The sequence below is a fragment of the Miscanthus floridulus genome, chromosome 8 (assembly GCF_019320115.1).
Source record: "Miscanthus floridulus cultivar M001 chromosome 8, ASM1932011v1, whole genome shotgun sequence".
Taxonomy (NCBI): domain Eukaryota; kingdom Viridiplantae; phylum Streptophyta; class Magnoliopsida; order Poales; family Poaceae; genus Miscanthus; species Miscanthus floridulus.
Window position 1 is genome coordinate 223,260,966 of NC_089587.1, and position 24,301 is coordinate 223,285,266.

At 46.1% G+C, this 24,301-nt stretch overlaps 1 protein-coding gene across 1 annotated transcript; it reads right to left on the reverse strand.

Moving 5' to 3' along the window:
* Positions 1 to 17,887: 17,887 nt before the first annotated feature.
* Positions 17,888 to 23,643, reverse strand: LOC136478295 (uncharacterized). The gene is made up of 2 exons (XM_066476683.1): positions 21,846 to 23,643; positions 17,888 to 18,666 (listed from the first exon to the last, which is right to left on the reverse strand). Exons 1-2 carry the CDS (start codon positions 23,343 to 23,345, stop codon positions 18,268 to 18,270), a joined length of 1,899 nt encoding a protein of 632 aa, XP_066332780.1. The 5' UTR covers positions 23,346 to 23,643; the 3' UTR covers positions 17,888 to 18,267.
* Between the last annotated feature and the right edge of the window lie 658 nt (positions 23,644 to 24,301).

Below are 24,301 nucleotides of genomic sequence, written 5' to 3' on the forward strand. Positions count from 1 at the left end.
ATTGGACAGTGGCGGCTTCTACTAGAACCCAAAGGTTCTAGTAGACTGTGCGTTCCTGGGGGTTGATGGGCTCGGGAACGCCGTGCAGAAGCATTGTCGCGGCAGCGATGTTCTGGCCGGCCCGGGTGAATTGTGGGAGATCGCTCCCCTCGTTCATGATGTCGTGTTGGACCAAACGAGCGCGACCCCAGGCGCCACCCGTCGGGCCAAGCGCATAGGGTGCAACGTGTCGCACCGACTGCATCGGCGCAGGCGGTGGCTTGTTCTGTTGTCATTGTCGTAACTCCACAGCATGTGCTTGCGCAGACACGAGGGCCCCCGCACGCAGGTCTAGAGGGGTGTGGTTTGCGTAGACTCCACAACCACCGGTGGCTGTTCCAGAGCATCCGCCATAGCGCACTCGTGGGATAGACGGTGGGGTGCCATGTCACTAATGCTAGAACCATCGCTCTCGCCCTCGTCATCCGGGAGTTCATTGGAAACGGTAGGAATGCAGCCTGCCATTCCCACGAATTCGGACGTGAGGGGGGAAGGTGCCGGGATCCTTCAGAGCCCCTGAGCATATGCATCCATGGAGGACGTGGGGCCATAGGGGAACCGATCGTACGGTGTTTGTAGTGTGGGTGGTACATTCCCTCCGGGTGATCGGTGGGAGATAGTTAATAAAGGTGAACAACAGGACGCATATTACTTACAGTGGGGTTTGAGCAGAGAGTTTGCTCAGAATGAAGCACAGATGTCGTGTCGTCGAAGTAGCGTGTCTCAAAGTCGATGGAGGACGTCCCTTCGATGGGTGCCGGGTCGCGAGCCTTCTCACGAAGGTGGAGTACGTCGAGCCGGTCAGCGACAAATTCCAGGCTTCCAAAGAGGAAGGCTTGAGATGGCTCAAAGACAGGTGGAACCCGCATTCCAGCGGGTGAGAGTGCGGAAAACTCAAGCCAAAGCGAATCGTATCACCTGAGCCCACCATGATGAGGGTGGCGGAAAAGTGGGCCATCTGATGACCAAAAAGTGTTGAACGTATAATGTCTTCCCCACAGATGGCGCCAACTGTCGGTGCAGAATGTGACCAACTAGTAAATATTTGTAGTTTTGCTGTATGTTGTGATCGAAGGTGGCCTAGCACTCAATGACATAGGATTTATACTGGTTCAGGCAATGTGCCCTACGTCTAGTCGAGGTCGGTCGGTGACTTTATTCCTGAGCCTAGGTGCTCAAAGTTTGTAGTGGGGTTACAAACGGGAAGTAGAAAGATGGGGTGTACAAGAGGTCCAATCGACTCCGGTCGGAAGGGCCGAGAGTGACAGGAACTTCGCTATGAGCTAAGTGTTCAAGCGGATGCTTGAGGTCTGAACCTGGTGGTTCTATGGTTGTGAGCTATCGATCTAAGGAACTCTGGCCTACTAGAATCGATCTCCTTTGTTGGAGGAAGCGCACCCCCTTTATAGATGAAGGGGACGGCTTTACAAGTGAGAGGGAAAGGGTGCATATGCTACCGAGCCTTGTTGTCCACGCCTACCAAGCCTTGTTACCCATATCGGTGGGTATCGGATAATGGTAGGCGTCTACAACACTGTTGATGTCACTATAGAATGTCAGATGCATACGGGAGGTCGTCCTGCCTTTTTCAGGGATGGTGGACATCGGTACCTACAAATACTATTTGATGCCTAGAGGCATGTGAGTAGTCTCGCTATGTTCACTCAGTACGGTAAATCCTGGCGCCCATATCGCTAATGATGCCCAGAGGCACATGGAGGGCCTTACCGTATGGAGTTTTAGCGGCCCCTACAATACTGTAGAGGGAGATATCGACGCCTATAATACTGTTTCGTGCAAGGTATGGTCCCTAGTACAGTGGTTTTGACTTATGAGCCTTGGCTTGCCTTTCTCTACACGTCTTCTGGTTCCTACCGAGCTGGCGTCCCCGATCGGATGGCTCCAGTCGGCTCTGAGTGTGCCGGTTGGAGAAGAGCGGTGAGCAGGGTTCCTACGAGCCCCGGTCAGAGGGATGCGGGATCAAAGTCAGAAGTAGCGCTTTGGGCCAGGCCTTCTGATCGGAGAGGGCATTCGGAGGCGGCTGGAGGCCGAAGCGAGTGCTCCAATCAGAGTGGTGGGCCCAAGGGGTCAACGAGCAGGCGCCGCTCCTTTCGGTCTAGACCTTCCGATCGACGACTGGGTCGTCCTTCTGGCCTATTGTATTTAGGCTCTTGGGTCGAGCCTTGGCGTGGAAGCTAGTCCCCGAGGGACCCCGAGTTTAGGAACCCAACATATATATTAAAGTTAGAAAAGCTAAGACATCTTATAATTTAGAATAAATGTGCTGATGATGATTTAAATAGGTCTACTAAGACCCTGTTTGCGTCAATATAGATAGGGCTAATAGTTAGAGCATCTCCAATAACCTTTCTAAATCCCACTCTCTAAATCATCAATTAGAGAGTCATTTGCATAAAAATCGTTTTCTATATCTTTTCACTCTCCAACAGTTTTTCTATATCTCAGTGCACACTCTATAGAGTCATTCTCATCTTCTATTTTTGGCTAGCGAAAAATCCAAAATAAAAGATGGTTATATTTGGATAACCATTTAGATAAGCTATTGGAGGCTAGTTTTTCATTAAAATCTTAATTCCTAACATTTAAGAAGGATATAGGCCATGTTTGCTTCTCTTATAATCCATTTTTAGCTTAGTTTTTTTCAGCCGGAACAATATTTTTTTTCTCACAATAAATCAGCCGAAACAGTGTTTCGACTTGTTTTTTCAGCAAAACGAACGGGGCCATAGAGAGTCTCTAGGAGATACTCTTAGATGTTAATAATTAGCTTCTTGGATCCAAACAGATCTAACTAATAATTTAGACCAAACTAGTTAATAGCAGCTAATATTAGATATAAACTATTAGCTCCTAATGGATCTAAACAGGACCAAATAAAACCTACTTGCCATTAGCTATGAAAGTGTAATCAAGCCTTAATTGTGGGTTTTGGTGATAATGACCACGTAATTAGAGAACTAATGAGATTTATCGAGATGACCAGTAGGGAATTTATATTCGAGGATGCTACATAAAACGGAGGAGCCCCCAATTATAAATATAGTTGACTTCAAACTCAAAAGAGATTTAAGATTCTTTTATATCTTGAATTTGAGTGTAGAAAAAGTCGTACTATAAAGGGGGACATAATGCTTAAGCTAATATATACTATCAAGTGCTCAAACAACCACAAGCATCCTCAGATTCATAGCCAAGACAGTCTGCACTTCACTGTTACCCTTGCTGTCTTGCGTGGGTGCGAGCTCCATCTTGCCTGACCCCTTGGGTGTGGGATCCGGCTCGCCCAACCCCTTGGTCATGGGTTCCATCTCGCCTGACCCCTTAGGTGCAGGATCCGGCTCGCCCGACCCCTTAGGTGCAGGATCCGGCTCGCCCGACCCCAAGGTCACGGGATCCACCTCGACCCTAGGGTCATGGGATCCGTCTTGTCTGACCTCAAGGCTGCGGGCTTCATCTCTCACAACCCCTTGGTTGCGGTGTCCATTGTGGGCTAGGGGGTATATATACCTTTCCCTTTCTTCACCAACGGCTATCTACGATTTGAAGTGACCGTTGGGGGCTGTGCGGTATATATATATATCTTTCCTCTTCCTTTCCAACGGTAAGCAACCTGCTCTCTTTTTCCTCACTTCAGCACACACAAAATAGAGTAGGAGCTCTCTCTCTCTCACTCCATTGTTGACCTCAAGCCCCTAAGTAAATCCATTGATTTTCACATCAATCCTTGTGGAAAAAGGGTCTAAAACTTGATTAGAGAGCATCTCCAGTGATTCCCAAACTCTAAAGAGCACTTAGTTCATATTTTGGCTGATGGTTGTGTTTGTTACTCTTGGAGCTTGGCTCCTAGCTGGCTAGAGCGTCGCCCGTGGAGCTTGCCAACTTGTGTGTCAGCTCCAGGAGGTTTGTAACCATCTCTCAAAGCTAGTAAACTCACCCCTCATCTCAAGAGTTAAGTCTCTTGACTTGAGAATGAGGAAGGGCTGGAAAGCTCTAAGCCTTAGTGGCTAACCTCAACAACATGGAGGTAGGTAACCCTTGGTGGTGAGCCAAACCATGGGATAAATCATTGTGTCACTTGTGCTTGATTTATATTACTTGCATGACATATTGTTGGTGAGGTAATTTCTAGAGTTTGAGGCTGATCTACTTGTGTGTGGTGTTCCCACCACTTTTAGCTATTGATTTGTGATCTACTACCCTGCGGGAAGCTAAGAAATATACCCGATCTAAATTTTGTTGGTAGATTTTGAATTATGAACTAATCTATCCTGCAAGTGTGGCAATGCCGTGCTCACAGAGCGGCAGTGTCCGTGGATGAATTTGACTTCGGTTTGAGTTGAATTTTTACAGACCTATTCGCCCCCTCTAGGTGTACCAGAGATCCTATAAGTGGTATCAGAGCCAGGTTACCTCGTGTGCGCTTCACTACATGAGGTATGGAGCCCATGGGAGGATCTGGTGTTGTGAAGCCTATCAACGTCGATCTAGAGGACGTTGGGCTGCATGACACCGACAACAGTGAGTTTAGCGCCTCTACAACGAGCAACTCCACGCTCCCACAGCTAGAGGCAACCGATGCCAAAAAAACTCAAAATGAAGAAGAAAGAAGAAGAAGAAGGGTAGCTAGAAAAGAGAAAAGAGAAGTAAGAGAGAAGAGAAAGGAGCAACAGCGGTTAGAAGAGAAGAAAGCAAGAAAAGAGGAAAGAAGACTCAAGAGAGAAGCTAGAAGAAAAAGAAGAGGAACAAGAAGCAAACGCCTCCAATGCATCTTCAAGTGAGCTATCTAGCAGCTCCGAAGATGGTGATGATGATGAGTCCTACCAAGTGCATAGCAAGAAGGACAAGAAAGGAAAGGGCAAGAAGAATGACGACAACAAATATGCCGCCGTATCCTTTAACTATTCTTCTATGTCTATGACTAACCATGATCGCAAGTATTTCATCAATGTGCCCACGAGTAAGTTACCTCATTTCGATGGGACTAATTTTGCCAAGTGGAAGCACTTGATGAGAGCCTATCTTATAGATCTTCATCCCAGCATTTGGGAGGTTGTTTGTAATAGAGTTGAGCCACTGGTTGATCCTAAGAATCCAACCATGGAAGAAATAAGAATCATCCACCTCAACGGTCAAGCTACTAGTGTGCTACTTAGTGCCTTGGATGGTGATGAGTACAAGAGAGTGATTGGTGTGGATGTTGCTAAGCAAATTTGGGATACTTTGCATCTTGCACATGAAGGGGTTGACAAAGTGAGAAAGGCAAGAATTGATTTGTGATGTTCAAGCTCAACCGATTTGTTATCTTGGATGGAGAAGGGCAACAAGAGATGTTTGATAGGTTGATGACAATGGTGGGAAAGATTAGAGGCTATGGTTGTGATGAGCTAGATGATCATAAAGTTGTCAAGATTATGTTGAAAGCTTATTCATCTAGAAATGAGACCACAGTCACTCTAATTAGAGACAAGAAGAAGTTTGAGTACTTCACACCAAATGATGTACTTGGGAGGATCTTGGCCATTGACATGCAAAGAGAAGAAGCGAATGAGAGGAAGAAATTTAGAGAATTCCAAACAAAGTTAGAGGGCATCAAGATCAAAGATGTAGTTCTCAAGGCCAACAAATCAAACATGCAAGGCTCTACAAGCAAGTCCAAGATCAACCAACAAGCTTCAACTAGCAAGCCCAAAGCAAGCAAGCAAGTTCAAGAAAGAGTAGAGACCACATCATCTTCAAGTGAAAGTGAAAATGATGATGCTCAATATGAGAAAGTTGATGATGTTGCTTTCTTTATGAAGAGGTATCGCAAGGGGCTAAAGAAGCAAGGGTACAACATAGTAAAGAGGAAGTTTCCAAACAAGAAGAAGAGGACATGCTATAATTATGGAAGCACCGATCACTTCATTGCCAAGTGCCCACATGAGATCAAGGAGAACAAGTATAAAAAGGAGAAGAAGGACAACAAGGCTGACCGGAGAAAGAGCAAGAAAAATATGGGAGAAGCTCACATTGGGCATGAATGGGATTCATCTATTAAAAGATCAAGTGAAGAAGATGAGAAAGTTGCAACCATTGCTATCCATGAGCAAGACTATTCACCAACATATTCGATGATGACTACTACTCCCCTCACATTTATCTTATGGCAAAGGGTGAGAAGGTAAAATCTAAATCCAAGGTCAAAGCTCCTCCACCTCCTAGTGATATCTCTAGTAGTGATATTAGTGATAGCTCTAGTGACGATGAATCTAGTGATGAAGAAATAAATATGATAACTAAAAATTTGGATGGAAAGACCAAATTATTCATCACTAAACTAATAGAGGACTTAGAGAGTGTCCAAGCCGAGCTAGAATCTAGAGAGGAAACTCTTATCCAATAAGAGGATCTCTACATTGCTAGCAAGGAAGCTCTTGCATTAGAGAGAAATGAGGTGGAATCCTTGAGCAAGGCCTTGGCCAAAGAACAAGGAGACCATGCTATCACAAAGAAAGAAAATATTGCTCTCAAGAAAAAGTATTGTGACTTAGATAAAAAGCACAAAGAACTTGAGCTGCAATATAACATTCTTTGGGATAGCAACTCACATCCCTCTAAGGCAAAGGATGCTTCTACTACCTCCACTAGTCAAGGTTGTGGAAAATGTTATAATATTGATCTGAATGCTTATTCCACTAACCTTGTAAACATGGAGGCAACGAGAAAAGAAATTGCTAGACTCAATGAGATGATTGGCAAGGGCTGCTTGAGTGGTAAGGCTCAAGTAAGTGACAAGAAGACAAATGATTCAAAAGTGCTTCAATTCAAGCAAGGGAGACACCCCTCAATTAAGCATAGGCTTGGGCACACTGCAGGAGCCAAGATAAATGGAAGAAAGATCATAAATGGCTATGAATATGTCAAGTTTAAGAGAAAGGAAAGAGTTGGTATAGATCAGCCTGCACAGACAGCGGCAGTGCCATAGTGAAGGCCGGCTGTGCCGCTCCCCGCAAAATGGAAAGACTACCAATTCTGCTCCTGATCAAACTAAGCCCAAGTAGAAGGTGTCCCAGCAAAAATAGGTTCAACAGAAGCCAAAGGAATTAGTGTGGGGTACTATGAATAGGTATGCCTACCAACCAAAGTTTCAACCACCTCAATAAAGCTTGACTTCGTGTTTTGTTTTAAGGAACAACAACAGTGAAAAAGTGGTTGCCAAATATATTGGAAAGGAAACCAACATATATAGGAATACTTCTATTTGGGTTCCTAAGATTCTTGTTTCTAACATGCAATGCCCCAAGTCAAATTAGGGACCTAAATCAAGCAACTAAATCTATTTTGCAGGCATACTCCTCCGGTGGATCAAGTTGAGTGCTTGATAGTGGATGTACAATCATATGACCGAAGAAAGGAGTATGTTCTCATCATATTCTCCGATGACGCACTCAAATGAAAATATTGTCTTTGGAGAAAATTCAAATGGGGATGTGATTGGTCTTGGTAAAGTTGCTATAACCCTTGAGCATTCAATTACAAAGGTATTACACGTTGATTCATTGAGTTACAATTTATTATCCGTTTCTCAATTGTGTGAGATGGGCTACAATTGTCTCTTGTCGGATAAGGGTGTGGAAGTCTTTAGAAGAGAGGATTCCTCTATTGTCTTTATGGGTCAATTAAAGAACAAGCCTTACTTGGTTGATTTCAACAAAAGTAAAGCCAATCTTGAGACTTGTTTAGTGGCAAAATCTAGCATGGGGTGGCTTTGGCATCACCGACTTGCCCATGTTGGGATGAGGAACTTGGCCAGACTTTAAAAGGACGAACACATCCTTGGGCTAACAAATGTTCACTTTGAGAAAGATAGGATATGTAGCGCTTGTCAAGCCAGAAAGCAAGTTGGCGTACCTCACCTACCAAAGAGCATCATGACCACGATGCAACCATTGGAGCTCATACACATGGATCTCTTTGGACCGGTCGCCTACCTAAGTATCGGGGGTAACAAATATGGTCTTGTTATTGTTGATGATTATTTCCATTTTACTTGGGTATTTTTCTTGTTTGAGTGTCAAGTTAGAGACAAAGTGAAGACTTTTGTTAGAAGAGCTCAAAAGGAGTTTAGTCTCCCCATCAAGAAAATGAGAAGCGACAATGAGATCGAATCCAAGAACACTCAAGTTGAGGAGTTTCTTGATGAAGAAGGCATCAAGCATGAGTTCTCAACTCCATACACCCCTCAATAAAATGGTGTAGAAGAGAGGAAGAATCGTACACTAATTGACATGGCAAGGACAATGCTAGATGAGTATAAGATGCCAGACCTCTTTTGGTGTGAAGCCATCAACACCGCTTGCCATGCCATCAACCGCCTCTACCTACACAAGAAGTTAAAGAAAACTTCATATGGGCTTCTAACTGGTAACAAACCAAAGGTGTCCTACTTTAGAGTGTTTAGGTGTAAGTGTTTTATACTTAATAAGAAACCTAAAACCTCTAAGTTTGCACCTAAAGTTGATGAATGTTTTCTTCTTGGTTATGGATCAAATGAGCATGCCTATCGTGTTTTCAACAAAACCTCCGAGAGAGTTGAAATAGCAGTAGACGTGACATTTGATGAATCTAATGGCTCTCAAGTGGAGCAAGTTGATTCAAGTGTTGTAGGAAAGGAGGATCTACCATGTGAAGTAATCAAGCAATTGGCTATTGGTGATATAAGACCACAAGAAGATGAAGTCACTGAAGTGGAGGTTCCTCAAGCTGCTGATGAACAAAGTTCCGCTGACATACCTAATGCTAAGGGGGAGCCGACCCCTGCTGCAAATTAGCAGAGCGACAATGTCGCACTCCCTCTGACAGTAGCAGCAAGTCCAACTCTAATTCAAGGACAGAACCTACAACCTATATTTGAGCAAGAAGATAATGAAGATCCAAAAGATGGACATGAAGCCATTGATCATCCAAGGCTAAGACAAACAATACAACGAGATCATCCCATTGACAACATCCTTAGGAGTCTTCAAAAGGGGGTAACAACTCGTTCATATTTAGCAAACTTTTGCTAATATTACTCGTTTGTTTTCTCTTTGGAACCTCTTAAGGTTGAGCAAGCACTTGGTGATCTGGATTGGGGTGATGGTCATGCAAGATGAGCTCAATAATTTTGAAAGAAATCAAGGGTGGACCTTGGTGGAGAGACCCAACACCAATATCATTGGCACCAAGTGGGTCTTCTACAACAAGCAAGATGAGAATGGCGTGGTGACAAGAAACAAGGCAAGATTGGTTGCTCAAGGTTTCACTCAAGTAGAGGGCTTGGACTTTGAGGAAACATATACACCGGTGGCAAGACTTAAAGCAATCCGAATGCTTCTAGCCTTTGCTGCTCATCACAATTTCAAGCTATATCAAATGGATGTGAAGAGTGCATTCCTCAACAGCCCCATTCAAGAACTTGTCTATGTTGAGCAACCACTGGGTTTTGAAGATCCCAAGTTCCCCAACCACGTCTACAAACTCCAAAAGGCGCTCTATGGGCTTAAGCAAGCACCAAGAGCATGGTATGAATGCCTTAAGGAATTCTTGCTTAAACAAGGCTTCAAAATAGGCAAAGCCGACCCTACCTTTTTTCACTCACAAAGTTGGTAAAGATATATTTGTGTGCCAAATATATGTCGATGACATAATATTTGGTAGTACTAATCATACTTTATGTGAGGAATTTAGTAGGATCATGACAAAGAGATTTAAGATGTCCATGCTGGGTGAGTTGAAGTTCTTCCTCGAATTTCAAATCAAGCAAGTGAAGGATGAAACTTTTATTAGTCAAATGAAGTACACCCATGATATACTCAAGAAGTTTAACATGGTGAACGCCAAGCCTATCAAAACTCTCATGTCAACCAATGGACATCTTGATCTCAACATTGAAGGGAAAGCCATGGATATCAAGGTATATCATTCCATGATCGGCTCTCAACTTTATTTGTGCCCATCTAGGCCCGATATTATGCTTAGTGTGTGCATGTGTCCTAGATTTCAAGCTAATCCAAAAGAGTGTCACTTGGTGTCCGTTAAAAGAATCTTGAGATATTTAGTACACACTCTAAACCTTGGTTTGTGGTATCCTAAGGGCTCTAAGTTTGATCTACTTGGGTATTCGGATTCGAATACGCCTATTGTAAAGTAGATCAAAAAAACACTTTGGGAACATGTCAATTCCTTGGATGATCCCTAGTATCTTGGAGTTCTAAAAAGAAAAATTGTGTAGCCCTTTCCACTACCGAGGCTAAGTACAGTGCAGCCGGTGCATGTTGTGCCCAACTACTTTGGATGAAGCAAACTGGTTTTCATGATATGACAGAGACAAGAAATAACGATTACGAAAAATCCTTCCTTTTTCTTTCATTTCAAAAGTGCATAAAATTATATTGCCAATTCCATTTTAATTATATTCTTTTTTCTTAATGTTAATAAAAAAAGTTTCTTAATGTTAATAAAAAAGAAGAAAATTTTGGTTTTTTCTTTCTAAAATTCGATATAGGCTGAGAGACAATCAGATCGATTTTCTCTTCAGCGGGCAGTTCCATATAGAATTTGTTAGAATAAAACAAGCGGGTTATAAAAAACTCTTTTTTGATCCACAAACTACCTTGGACAATCCCTAGTGTCTTGGCGTTCTAAGGCTATCTCCAACAAGAAAGACCCATACCAAAGACCCAAACCGAGATTTAGGTGACGCACAGTGAATGAGTTCCGCAACCACAACCTCTCTTCTCCAACAACAAACACAAAAATCCTCCCCTGCTCCCTCTCCTCCGGTGTCGCAGTCCAACCGAGCCATGGCATCCCCCTCTCCTCCGGCGCCACAGTCCGACCGCGCCACGCTCCTCAAGGTCTTCGATGAGGTGCTCACAGGTGTCCGCGGCCTCGTCGAGTCCGGCGTCTCCTCCGTCCCCGCGCTCTTCGTCCATCCGGACCCCTACGCCTCCACGCCCCTTGCACCATCAGGCATCTCTGAAGGGTCAAGATGGCGACTAGAGGGGGGGCGAATAGTCCTTTTTAAAACTTAATCACGCTGGCTTACCGAAACAAGTGCGGAATTATAACTATCGGTCTAGCCAAGACTACACCCCTCTATCTAAGTTCTCTAGCACCTTCCAAAGATACTAATCAAGCAACAAAGGTGCCGGGCTAGCTAGAGCTCACCTAACCAATTCTAGGAGCAAGGTTACACAAACCTATGCCACTAGTACTTTAAGCAACAAGGGAGCTCCTACACATGCTAGTAAGCAAGAGCATAAAGCTAACTAAGCTCACTAGCAATGCTCAATAACAAGGCAACCAATGCCTAATTAGAGAGTGCAAAAACTTAGCTACACAAACTAAGCAATGTGACTAACAAGGTTACTAAAACCAAATTAGCCACGCAAGGGAGCTACTTCTATGCTACATAAGCAAGAAGGTAATTAGCAAGCTACACAAGCTATCTAATTACAAGAGCAACTACACAAGCTTAATATGTATAAAAGTAATTGCAAGCTTGTATAATGGGGATGCAAACCAACAGGAAGAACAAGATTGACATGATGATTTTTCTCCCGAGGTTGACGTGTTTGCCAACACGCTAGTCCCTGTTGTGTCGACCGCTCACTTGGTGTTTCAGTGGCTAATTAGCATCACCCGCTAAGCCCGCACGTCGGGCACCGCAAGAACCTACCCTAGAAGTGAGGGTAGCTCAATGACACGCTTTACTAGAGTTGCTCTTCGTGGCTCCCGCGGGGTGAGCACAATGCCCCTCACAAGCACTTCTCCGGAGCACCGCACAAGCTTCTTGCACGCTTCGACGGAGACCACCACCAAGCCGTTTAGGAGGTGGCAACCTCCAAGAGTAACAAGCACCATCGGCTTACAACTCGATCACCTAGTGCCACTTGATGCAACCTCACGATGCAATCGTACTAGAATCGCTCACTCACACAATCGAATGATCACTATCAAGTATGTGTGAGATGGAGGGCTCCCAAGCACTCACAAGCATGGACACTAAGTCCCCTTAGGTGCTCCACTCTAGCCATGGCCGAAGGCCACTTCTATTTATAGCCCTAAGGGCTAAACTAGCTGTTACCCCTTCACTGGGCAAAAATCAGGCCGACCAGACGCTCTAGTCATGTTGACCGGACGCTGGACCTCAGCGTCCAGTCGCCCACAGACGGCCACGTGTCCCGATTCCAATGGTCACTTGACCTGACCTGACGCAGCAGCTTCAACTGACCGGACACAGAATCCTCAGCGTCCGGTCGTTTCTAGTAAGGTACCGACCTCGACCAGATGCGTCCGATCACACTTGATCGGACACAGTCCAGCGTCCGGTCACACTCTAGCTTTTGCGTCACCGTATGTCAGCCTGACCGGACGCAGCCTGCCAGCGTCTGGTGCTTTCAGACCCAGCATCCGGTCAGTTGACCGACGCCAGCGTCTTCGCAATCAACTCATTTTTACTTCTAACTTCTTCACCCTTGCTCCAATGTGCCAACCACAAGAACTTGCATCCGGCGCAATAGAAAATAGGCATTTCATTTTCCCGAAAGCGCCGAATCCCACCGAGCTTGTAAACACCACCTCGTGTTCATGATTGAGAGGGTCACTGAATTTTTTTTTCCGAAGGATGGGATGCACACCATCTACAAAATTGAGAAGACCCAGCCAGCTATAGCTAATTAGGGAGCGGGGAGCTCTCATGCTCATGTAGGCATCCCTAAATCTTCTCGCTCTAGGTCTCACAAAGGAGGCAAGATGAAGAAGTTTGGCAAGTGGTTGAAGGCAATCTTCAGCAAGTGCACCTATGTAGCTGATAGAGCGTATGAGGCATAGCTTGAGTAGTGTTAGCAGCGTGGACAGGACCTTTCACCACTTCCTCCTATTCCACCACCTCCACAGTATGACCTTCCGAGTCTCTCCGATATAAATATAGATGATGATGATGATGAGGAGGAGGAGGAGGAGGAGCAAGGACGAGCAGCAGATTGGGATAAGACCCTAGAGGGATACCATCAGAGATAGGAGCCAAGGCGTTCCGCTCGCTACACCGCCACTACTCACCATCAGGGCCATGCACGTATTGACTCCGATGACGATGATGGTGATAATGGTGCTGGGACTGCTGCAGGAGGTGCTAGGGTTGTAGGAGGTGATGATATTGATTAGACGGACATCTAGGCATATGACGAGTAAGTGTTGATCTTTTTTCTTTTCTTCTCTTTTTGGTGCTTTATGCCAAAGGGGAAGAAAATTAGAGAGGTCAACAACTTTTTCGACGCCATGGAGGTTGCTGCAGCTAGAGTCATGTCCCATTCGATGAGTGTTAGTCTTTGCTAGGTGGAAAGTTTGAGAGTCGCTCAAAACTTTAAATTGTGAAATAGTGCTACTATTTGACTCTTTGTGTGGGTTATGGACATATATTAATTTATGTTGTCGCTTGTGATACAATTGTGCTAGAATATATATATTTATATGTATCACATGCTATGTGGTGTCTGTTCTGATCTGTGTTGTTACAGCAAGTGCGGCAGCGCCGCACTCAGCTGTAACAGCAAACCAGTTTGTGCATAAACTGTCATTTGCATCACATTTTACATAGCTGACACAGTATGCAACACCCCACAGGAGCATAGATGTAGGGGGAGCCCCATCACTTCCACTAAAATATGAATCTTGGTTTCTTATGCCAATTTGAGAATTCAATTCTCTATCCACATATTTAGGGGGAGGCTCTACACCCATGGCTTGAAAATCTCAGTATTTAATTCATATCTTTTGTAAGATCTAATTGGATTGTCATCAATCACCAAAAATGGGGAGATTGAAAGTGCAATCAAGCCCTAATTGTGGGTTTTGATGATAATGACCACGCAATTAGAGAACTAATAAGATTTATCGAGATGACCAGTAGAGAATTTATATTCGAGGATGCTACACGAAATAGAGGAGCCCCCAATTATAAATATAATTGGCTTCAAACTCAAAAGAGGTTTAAGATTCTTTTATATCTTGAATTTAAATATAGGAAAAGCCGTACTATAAAGGGAGGCACAATGCTTAAGCTAATATGTGCTATCAAGTGCTCAAACAATCACAAGCATCCTCAGATTCATAGCCAAGACAGTCTGCACTTCACTATTACCCGTGCTGTCTTGCGTGGGTGCAAGCTTCGTCTCGCCCAACCCCTTGGGTGTGGGATCTGGCTCGCCCGACCCCTTGGTCGCGGGCTCTGTCTCGCCCGACCCCTTGGGTGCAGGATCTGGTTCGCCCAACCCCTTGGTTGTGGTCTCTGTCTCGCCCAACCCCTTAGGTACGGGATCCGGCTCGATCGACCCTAGATCCATCTCGCCCGACCCCTTGGTTGTGGGCTCCACCTCGCCTGACCCCGAGGTCACGGGATCCGTCTCACCTGACCTTGAGGCCGTGAGCTTCATCTCACCTGACTCCTTGGTTACTATGTCCATTGGGGGCCAGGGGGTATATATACCTTTCCCTTTCATTGCTAATGGCTATCTATGATTTGAAGTGACCGTTGGGGGCTGGCGGGTATATATATATCTTTCCCCTTCCTTCCCAATGGTAACCAACCTGCTCTCTTCTTCCTCACTTCAGCACGCCCAAAACAGAGCAGGAGCTCTCTCTCTCACTCCATTGTTGACCTCAAGCCCCCAAGCAAATCTATTGATTTCCACATCAATCCTTGAGGGAAAATGGTCCAAAACTTGATTCGAGAGCATCTCTAGTGATTCTCAAACTCTAAAGAGCACTTGGTTTATGTTTTGGTCAGCGGTTGTGTTTGTTACTCTGGAGCTTGGCTCCTAGCCGGCTAGAGCGTCGCCCGTGGAACTTGCCAACTTGTGTGGCAGCCCTAGGAGGTTTGTAACCATCTCTCAAAGCTAGTAAACTCACCCCTCATCTCAAGAGTTAAGTCTCTTGACTTAAGAACGAGGAAGGGCTAGAAAGCTCTAAGCCTTAGTGGCTAGCCTCAATAATGTGGAGGTAGGCAAGCCTTAGTTGCGAGCCGAACCACGGGATAAATCATTGTGTCACTTGTGCTTGATTTACATTACTGGCATGACATATTGTTGGTGAGGTGATTTCTAGAGTTTGAGGCTGATCTACTTGTGTGTAGTGTTCCCACCACTTTCAACTGTCGATCTGTGATCTACTACCCTGTAGGAAGCTAAGAAATATACCCGATCTAAATTTCGTTGGGTAGATTTTGAATTGAGAACTAATCTCTCCTGCAGGTGCGGCAGTGCCGTGCTCACAGAGCGATAGTGCCACGGGTGAATTTGACTTCAGTTTGAGTTAAATTTTTATAGGCCTATTCACCCTCCTCTAGGCGTACCAGAGATCCTACAAGCTACATAGTTATTAAGGCATCGCCTAGGCGTCCAGGCGATTTTTGAAGCTGGGTGTCAGTCTCGCCAAGACCTTCGGTCATATGTCGTCCCCTTGCACCGGAAGGCGTCACCTAGGCGCGATTGGGCATCCAGACGGACGTCGCACAAGAGCAGATGAGCGTGCAGGGGGTGGGAAACAGAGAGAAAGAGGTGGGGGGAAGAGGCGTGCGCGGGGCCAGGAAGGAGAGTTGGGCGCTCGGGAGAGTTGCGCGCGCAGGGGAAAGAGGCGCCCAAAGTGGAGTATATCAGCCCGCATGGGGGAAAGGAAAGAGGCCACGCAGGGGAAAGGAAAGAGGTCGCGCGAACCTGGACTCCCTGCTGGTGGCGCGTTGCCTCCTTCCATCAATCTGCGAATCCTCCCTCTTCTTCGATGACTCCTCCCTGATTCGTGCCTCCCCGTCCGCTGGCCTGCAAGCCCACGTCACACAGGTATGAGGAGCCATCCCTGATTCGTGCCTCCCCGTTCTCTTCCTCTTTCGATGTCCCTTTCTACTCTCCTGCACCTCTGTTGTGTTCTATTCTCCTCTACTTGCTCTATTCTACTCTCCTTTGGTTCTTGTGCTTAGATGCGCCTCTGCTCGGTTCTACTCTGAGCCTCTGCTCTGCTTCTTGTTGCTTGCTCCTGAATTGGCTCTAGAATTGGCAGCAGAAAGGTATGTATAAATGTATGTTTGTGCTGTCCTATGGAAGGTTAGTGTATGTGTATGGCGTCGCCTCGCCGCGCGCCTAATTTGCTTAGGCATCTGGAAGGGGGTGGAGCGCCGCACCTCGCCTTACCGCCTTAAAACTATGATTAGCTAACAATTACTACCTCCATCTTGCAATGAGTGTTAGCGATGGCAGCGGGGCGGGTTCGGGGCAGATATTCGCGGGTCGGGTTCGGGTTCGAGTTCGAGTTAGATTTTCTCCCCACGGTTTTTGGGTTCGGGGATCCAAAATTTATCGGGTTCGGTTTGGGGTTTCGGTTGTCACCCGCGGATGCCCGATGGATGTCCGAAATAGACATTTTGAATAAAGAACTTATCTGTTTTTATTAATAAATTGTTTTTGTAAGCAATTAAAATTATTCTAAGTTGAGTCATTAAATTGTGTGTTGTTTATTGCCTCTTGTTTATACATGTGAATATATAATATATATCATGCATATGTTGCTAAAAATTCCTTATTATTTTTTCTGTATTGCCATGTAGCGGTGGGTTTCGGGGATCCGCCAGGTTTGGTTTTGGGTTTGGATTATCACCCGAACAGGTGTTCGGGGTGGTTTCGGGTTCGGGTCCACGAAGGCTCGACCCGATCTGAATCCGTCCCGTTGCCATCCTTATTATGAGTGATCCTTGGGTTTGTCCCAAGTCAAAGTACGTTATCTTTGACCAAGTTAAAAAAAAGATTATCAATATTTATGATACCAAATAGGTTTGCTATAAAAATATATTTTATGATGAATTTAATGATATTTATTTGGTACCATAATATTGATATTTGTTCTTACAAACTTGGTTAAACTTAAGATTTTTTTTTTGCGAAAAATTAAGATTATTTGACTTCGAACAAAACCAAAATGATACTTTTTGCGAGATGGAGATACTAGTTCATCAGGAAGTTTAGGAAAGCTAATACATGTTAATAGTTCATATACACTTCAAACAACTATCCAACCACCCATTAATATTTAACGGTTGGATCCAATAGCCTTTGCTAACTTAGCACGAGTGGATCTAAATGGATCCTAATAAATAGACAATGCACGAAAACGAGTTAAGTGTGTGTACGTGTATGAATATTAGTAGCGGTATTTAAACCTTCTCAAAAAGCCAGGACTCTCTCCACCTCCTGTTTTCTAAAAAAAACATGGAAGAAGAAGAAGAGAAGTTCGAAGAACCAACTCATCATTTTGAGTGGGTCAAGCATCCCTAAGTGCTTCTTAGTGATAAAAATTGCCTGCGTGGGGTAGAACCAGAAGAGATATATGGAAATGGACATGTTGCAGTCAAAATCTATAAACCGAGATCCGAGGGCAAACTGCGATCGTGTCACCATCATCAACCAATCAGTGGTTGATCGAGCTCGAGCACCATCTACCTTTGCCAGTTGACCAGTGCGGCTCTAAACCGTAACTACCCACTGAGTGCATTACTTAGAACACAGGAATTTTTACCTGTTCCTGTATTTTTCCCGTGAAATTAAACAGATTCCTATAAAATTCCTACGTGATTCCTATAAATTTCCTACGTTCCCCTAAAGACTAGTGATACAGTACAGTGCCATTGACGACAAGTAGATTGCCTTGGAAACAAATCATGGGAAAATATCAAAATACACTGTTGTTACACATCAGCAGAAACTCAGCAGAACACTATAAACAGGAGAAATGGAAGCAGCAAACAGCAGCAGAAAGAGAGTGAACAAACAAGCATGTGCATTGAGCTTCCTCTTTGCGAGAAAATCGCTGCATATTGGTAATCTTCCATACAACAGGGGGAGAGGAACACTACAGTCCCCTCAAACACATTTTTTCCAACGACAGGGCCGTATCATCATCTGTCAAACATACATCCAGCAAGATGAAAAACGGAGGGGGACAAAAATAGCGCTGACTGAATTACAGATTAGTGGGGGTATAAGCCATCTGTACGTTCTCAAGGAGATTCGACTCCGATCCATTGCCACGCCACGGGGGTGCTCCAGGCACAACATCAATCTGCCTCGGGCGTGCAGCTGCCATCAACAACTAACATCTTAAGAATACAAAGACAACTTACTATGCTGGTGAAAACGTGGTTTATTCCTCGAAGCCATCCATCATGGGGTGGTGGCGGCCTCCTTCCGAAGTGTTCTTTGAGGACTGTTTTCGGGCTGTGCCCCGCCTGCTCTTGGCTTTCTTTGCCTTCATCCTCCGCTTCTTCTCAGTGGCATCAACCCAGGTGTAGTCCGACGGTATGTGGAACGGATCGACCTCATCTTTCCAGTTCCGGCTATCACCACTGTCAGTGGATTGCGTACCTCGGCCACCCTTTACCCATGAATACCATGAGCCTGATCCTTCTGATTCTTTGGCTTTCGCATCCTGAAATTGTGTCGGGCTTGAAGGTGGGGTGGCAAACTCATCTACAGGCTGTAGTTCTTCGAACTTTGTGAATGTCACGATGACTCGTATCGTTGGAACAATTGGGATGGCAATCTGAAATAAGACACTACAGAAAGTCAGAGGCCACTATGCAAAAATTGGTATTAACGCTGAGTGCGTGCAAGAACAGCTTTCATGAGAGCACCACGCATCTTCCCCGTGAAAAGTGAGATTTTGAAAGAAATATACACGACCGAAATGGGTGCTCCTACAAGGTAAGCCATACTTCCACTTAAGCCTAAAGGAACACCCAACACCTATGGTTCTTTTCCACTAATCCATGCTCACTTCAATCAATCATAAATCATACAACCCATCCTGCGGCATGTCTCAATTAAAATATCGGTACATCCCAAATATATATAAAAAAAGCATTGATTGGCAAATTGGAAATAAAACTTGGCTTCGCATCAAAATGCAAAAGAAACAGCAAGAGTTGCAGATAAAATTCACAATTTCATCAAAATAGACTAGGAACAAATAGCATCACTCATAGTTGTCCTGGATTAATAAACATTTTTCAGGAAAGAGTGGGTAGGAAATGTTGTTGTAAGACACATCATCAACTAACTTCAGAGTGCAATGGTCAGTAGGATCAGTGGGTCATTAGTTTTCTGGTGGTTTGAAGTAGGACCCAGCTAATCAAGACTTGAATGGAGAAAGAGACAAAGTGGGTGAGTGATAGGGTGGCTCAAGAAAGTTTTGAAAAATGAAAACCCCAACACGAAACACATCTTTTTGGCAGCTTCTGAAATCTGCAAGATTATTGACATGGATGGTGGGAGCAGCCACCCTGCTAGCCACAGTTCAAGGATTTAAAGTTGATTAACAAAAATAGCAATTATAGTATGGCTAACCAAGCTGTTCAACCATATTTTTCGATCGAACAAGATGCCTGATGAGTAGAGGAGAAGTATATTGGTACCAATCTACAAGAATAAAGGGGATATTCAAAGTTGTACTAATTACCGGGGAATTAAGTTGATGAGCCATACTATGAAGCTATGGGAGAGAGTTATCGAGCATCGCTTGAGAGCAATAACGCGGGTCTCTATGAACCAATTTGGTTTCATGCCCGGAAGGTCAACCATGGAAGCCATTTTCTTAATAAGACAAGTTATGGAGCGGTATAGGGAGAAGAAGAAGGACCTACACATGGTTTTTATTGACTTGGAGAAGGCTTATGATAAAATACCAAGGAATGTTATGTGGTGGGCTTTGAAGAAACATAAAGTCCCAACGAAGTACGTTGGGCTCATTAAGGACATGTACAACAATGTTGTGACTAGAGTTCGAACAAGTGATGGAGACACGGATGACTTCCCGATTAGGATAGGACTACATCAAGGGTCAGCTTTGAGCCCTTATTTGTTTGCCTTAGTGATGGATGAGGTCACAAGGGACATACAAGGGGACATCCCTTGGTGTATGCTTTTCGCGGATGATGTAGTGCTAGTTGATGAAAGCCGGATAGGAGTGAATCAGAAACTGGAGTTATGGAGGGAGACTTTGGAGTCCAAAGGTTTTAGACTCAGTAGAACTAAAACTGAGTATATGAGATGTGACTTCGGCACTACTACTCGGGAGGAGGAAGATATTAGTTTGGAAGGTCAAGTAGTGCCTAGGAAGGATACCTTTCGATATTTAGGATCAATGCTACAGAAAGACGGGGATATTGATGAAGATGTTAGCCATAGAATCAAAGCAGGGTGGATGGAGTGGCGGCAAGCATCTGGTGTCCTATGTGACAAAAGGGTACCACAGAAGCTAAAAGACAAGTTTTATAGGACGGCGATTAGACCTGCTATGTTGTATGGTGCAGAATGTTGGCCTACGAAAAGACGACACGTTCAACAGATAAGTGTCGCGGAAATACGTATGTTGCGTTGGATTTGCGGTCATACAAGAGGGGATCGAGTTCGGAACGATGATATACGTGATAGATTAGGGGTAGCACCAATTAAAGAAAAGCTTGTCCAACACCAGTTGAGATGGTTTGGACATGTCCAACGGAGACCTCCAGAGGCGCCAGTGCGTAGTGGAATCCTAAGTCAGGATAGTAACGTGAAGAGAGACAGAGAAAGACCAAAGTTGACTTGGGTAGAGGCAATAAAAGGAGACTTGAAAGGATGGAATATACCCAAAGACTTAGCCTTAGATAGGAGTGCTTGGAAGACAGCTATTCACGTGCCTGAACCTTGATTACTTCTATTGGGTTTCAACTCTAGCCTACCCCAACTTGTTTGGGACTCAAAGGCTTTGTAACAAAAATAGCAATGATGTGACAACCAGATAAAAAGGGCAAGATAGTTCACACAAGATTCTATGACTCAATGCTGTACCATATACATCAGAATTGGCATACAATTAAAGTGGATAAGTTGTAAAGATGCCCACATTGGAAAAACCATTAGATGTGGGTATGGCATGTGGGCACTGAAGCCATGCGTCGAAGAGACACTGATGGCTTTTTTCCAAGTTGGTTCAATACTGCGATGGTACTTTCCAAATTTAACTTTTATCATGTCCATTTTAACACATACAAATTTTCAATTTCCCCTTATTCCAGAAGGGATCATGGCCAACAGTATTAGTAGCTTAAAAGCAAAGTTTTGCTTCTTAACTATCTATGGATCTTATGCGACCAAAGAAAATATGGTAAAGTGACATTATATTTTCTTATGACTGTATCCATGTTAGTGAACAGGTGGGCACCACATCTTATGATTGTGTCCTTGTTAGTGCAAATAATTGATTACCAGGAAGACACCACATAAGATGCACCAGTTCTATAACATGAAGTATGCTTTCTTAAAGTTCAAACAAACACAATGTTTCTTATTAAAAAAATAGTTCCAAGAAAAAGGAAACATGACTAACCAAACATCATTGTAGGAATTGGGGAAGGAAGTGGTCGCAGTAGAGATCCAAACAACACGATGGACAAGATATTAACCAAAGTCAATAAGGATAAGAGCACACACAACGGATGCAACCAACAATGGCATCTCAAGCAACAAGCATGCAGTATTATACTAACTTGCTACCCTTACAGGGCAAATAATTGTTAGATGTGGTAAGAAACTTGATTCAGATTTGACAGAATATCTTGACTAGCAAAGAAACATAGTTGTCCGTCAAGAAATAATTGGTATGTGATTTGATTGGAATAAATGGCAAGATGTAATATGCTGGAAGCACGGGTAATGTAATCAAGGTGGCAGATAGTGTACCTTGACTGCAAATGTGCCTGTAGGAAGTTTGGTTGTCAAGAGTTCCCTAAGCCTCCTGACAGCCTTCACTTTGTTTGCTAGGACATCAAGCAGAGGGATGAGTTCATCTGTCTTCAGAGGGAAATCCGGTGTCAGCCACAACACTGGTCTTAACCCCTTCTTGTACTCGCTTTCATGTTTTAGAGACTCAGCAGATGAACCGCCCTGCTTCTTCTTCCCGCTGCCCTTCTCCTTTTGCTTCCCTGGGTCACTTGCTTCATCCTTACTCCCCACCTTCGATGGCTTGTCATCACCCTTGGCACCCTTCTTGCCGCCCCAACCGAACCATCCCTTCTTATCTTTGGCCACACCATTCGCATCCATATGATCAGCACCAGCATCACCTTGGTCGCCCCTCTCCTTAGATTCCTCATCGTTGTTCCCCATCCTAAGCGCAGAATCAAGTTGCTTCCTCTCCTCGGCTGTCAACACTTCGTCTAACTCAGCATCAAGCTCCGCACCCCTCCCGTTCTTCTCCTCCCCGTCCATGGCAAACAGCTCCTCGTCCGTCATCGCCCCAGGCACGCGCCTAGACTTCACGGTGACGAGGACATTCTGCATGTCATACACCTTGGCTTTCCAGTGCCCGACGGCTTCTGACCTCTCTTGGCGGCGCCAATTCAAGTGCGGGACAAGCTCCGCCTGTGTGACGTCGATCCCCGGACGGTACATGTTGGTCTTGGACATCAAGGCCACCTCATGCGCCACCTCGGACTCAGTGGGCTGCACGCCCGCCCCCTCCAGCGCATCCGTAATCTCCTTATCCTTGTGCGCCAGCACTATGAGCGAGCCCGGGTGCAGCTCCTTGCCCCCGGCGTCCTCGGGCCTGGCGCCGTCCCCGAGGAAGAGGAACGTCTGGTCCGAGCGCTGGATGCGGAAGCCGTCGAAGCCCGCGAGCGTCATGTCGGCCCGGAGCGCGGCGCCGCGCTTCCAAATGCGGTAGGTGTCGGAGGGCGCGATGCGGCCGATGAAGGGGATGACGGAGGACTCGAAGTGGAAGGAGATCTCCATGTAGAAGTCGCGGATGCGGGAGATGGAGGCGAGGATGCGCGGGAGGCGGCGGCACCACTTGGCCCAGGCGAGCGGCTGGTAGTGGCGCGCGATGATGGTGGCGATGGCCTCCTCGCGGGTGCAGACGGCCTCCTGAAGCGCGGACCAGCCGTCGGCGTTCTGCAGCGACCAGTCAGCTCCCGCGGACATGAGGATGTCGGCGGCGACGGGGTCCCGTAGGCGCACGGCGAGGTGGAGCGGGGTCTCCCTCCGCGGCACGTCGCGGCGGTCGATGACGGCGGAGACGGCGTCCGCCACGGCCTCCCCCGCGATGGACTCCTCCTCGGTGGCCACCTCCCCGGCGCGCGGCAGGCGCGGGAGCGCGGCGACCAGCCGCCGCAGCGCCGCGTGGTCACGCCGCAGGACGGCCAGGTGCGCTGGGCTGTGCGCGTACTTGGACACGTCGTCCATGGCGGGGGAGCGGGGAGCGGACGTGGCTAGGTCAGGCGGATCTGGGGAGGGAGGGGCATGGGGGCTGCGGGCGTGGCCAGATCTGGCGCGGCGGGAGGCGGACGCTCCTCCGGGTCGCGGCCGCGCGCGGCTCCGGCGCCGGCGCCGGCGTGGTGCGGTGCGGGCGAGGGGCGGACGAGCGGTGGGAGGGTCTCGAGGGGGAGGGCTGTCTGTCTGTGTCTCTCTCGCGCGCGCTGGCTGGCTCGGTCGCCCGGTCGGGACGAAGACGAGACGAGAGGAGGAGGAGGCCACACCGCCACACCCACAGCCACAGGCAGGCTAGTGTGCTGTTCCCCTCGTCCTGGCGCCACCCGCGCTCTCTCTCTGTCTCCACTTTTCCTGCCCTGTGCTGTTCCCCTCGTCCCGTCCCGTTCCGTGCCATGAATTCGGTGACGCTGTTGATGCAAATGATCGGCATCGAGTGGGTTTCACTTGCTTGTACAGCTGCTAAGCAAGATTTCATGATGAGTGATTATCACTCACTCTTGACAGATTGGATGGTGATGCTCTACGATGCATGTGCGCGCTGGGCAAAACTACAACTGCCAATTTCAGTCTCATTATATGCCGATGGACAGAGATGAGCTTGTTCGGCTGATCATACATGAGTTTGTTTCAGTTTATTCTCTCTTATAAAACACTGTTGAACCGAAATCAGCCACATCTGGATCAGCTGAACGTTTGTAAAACATCCCTCAACTGTGGCATTCACTTTCGCGCTGCATGGACAGGAACATGCATGCATGCCCAATAGTAAAAAGGAGATGATACCAAGACCGAGCAGAATTTATTTGGTCCGGCGGGCCAGTTGGTTCGGCAACCGGTTCAGAAACTAGAGCACGTCCCCGTCGCCGGTGCCCCGGTGCATCTGATGTTTTCAGCAGCAGCAGGGATCAAAAGTCCATCTTCTTGTTTAC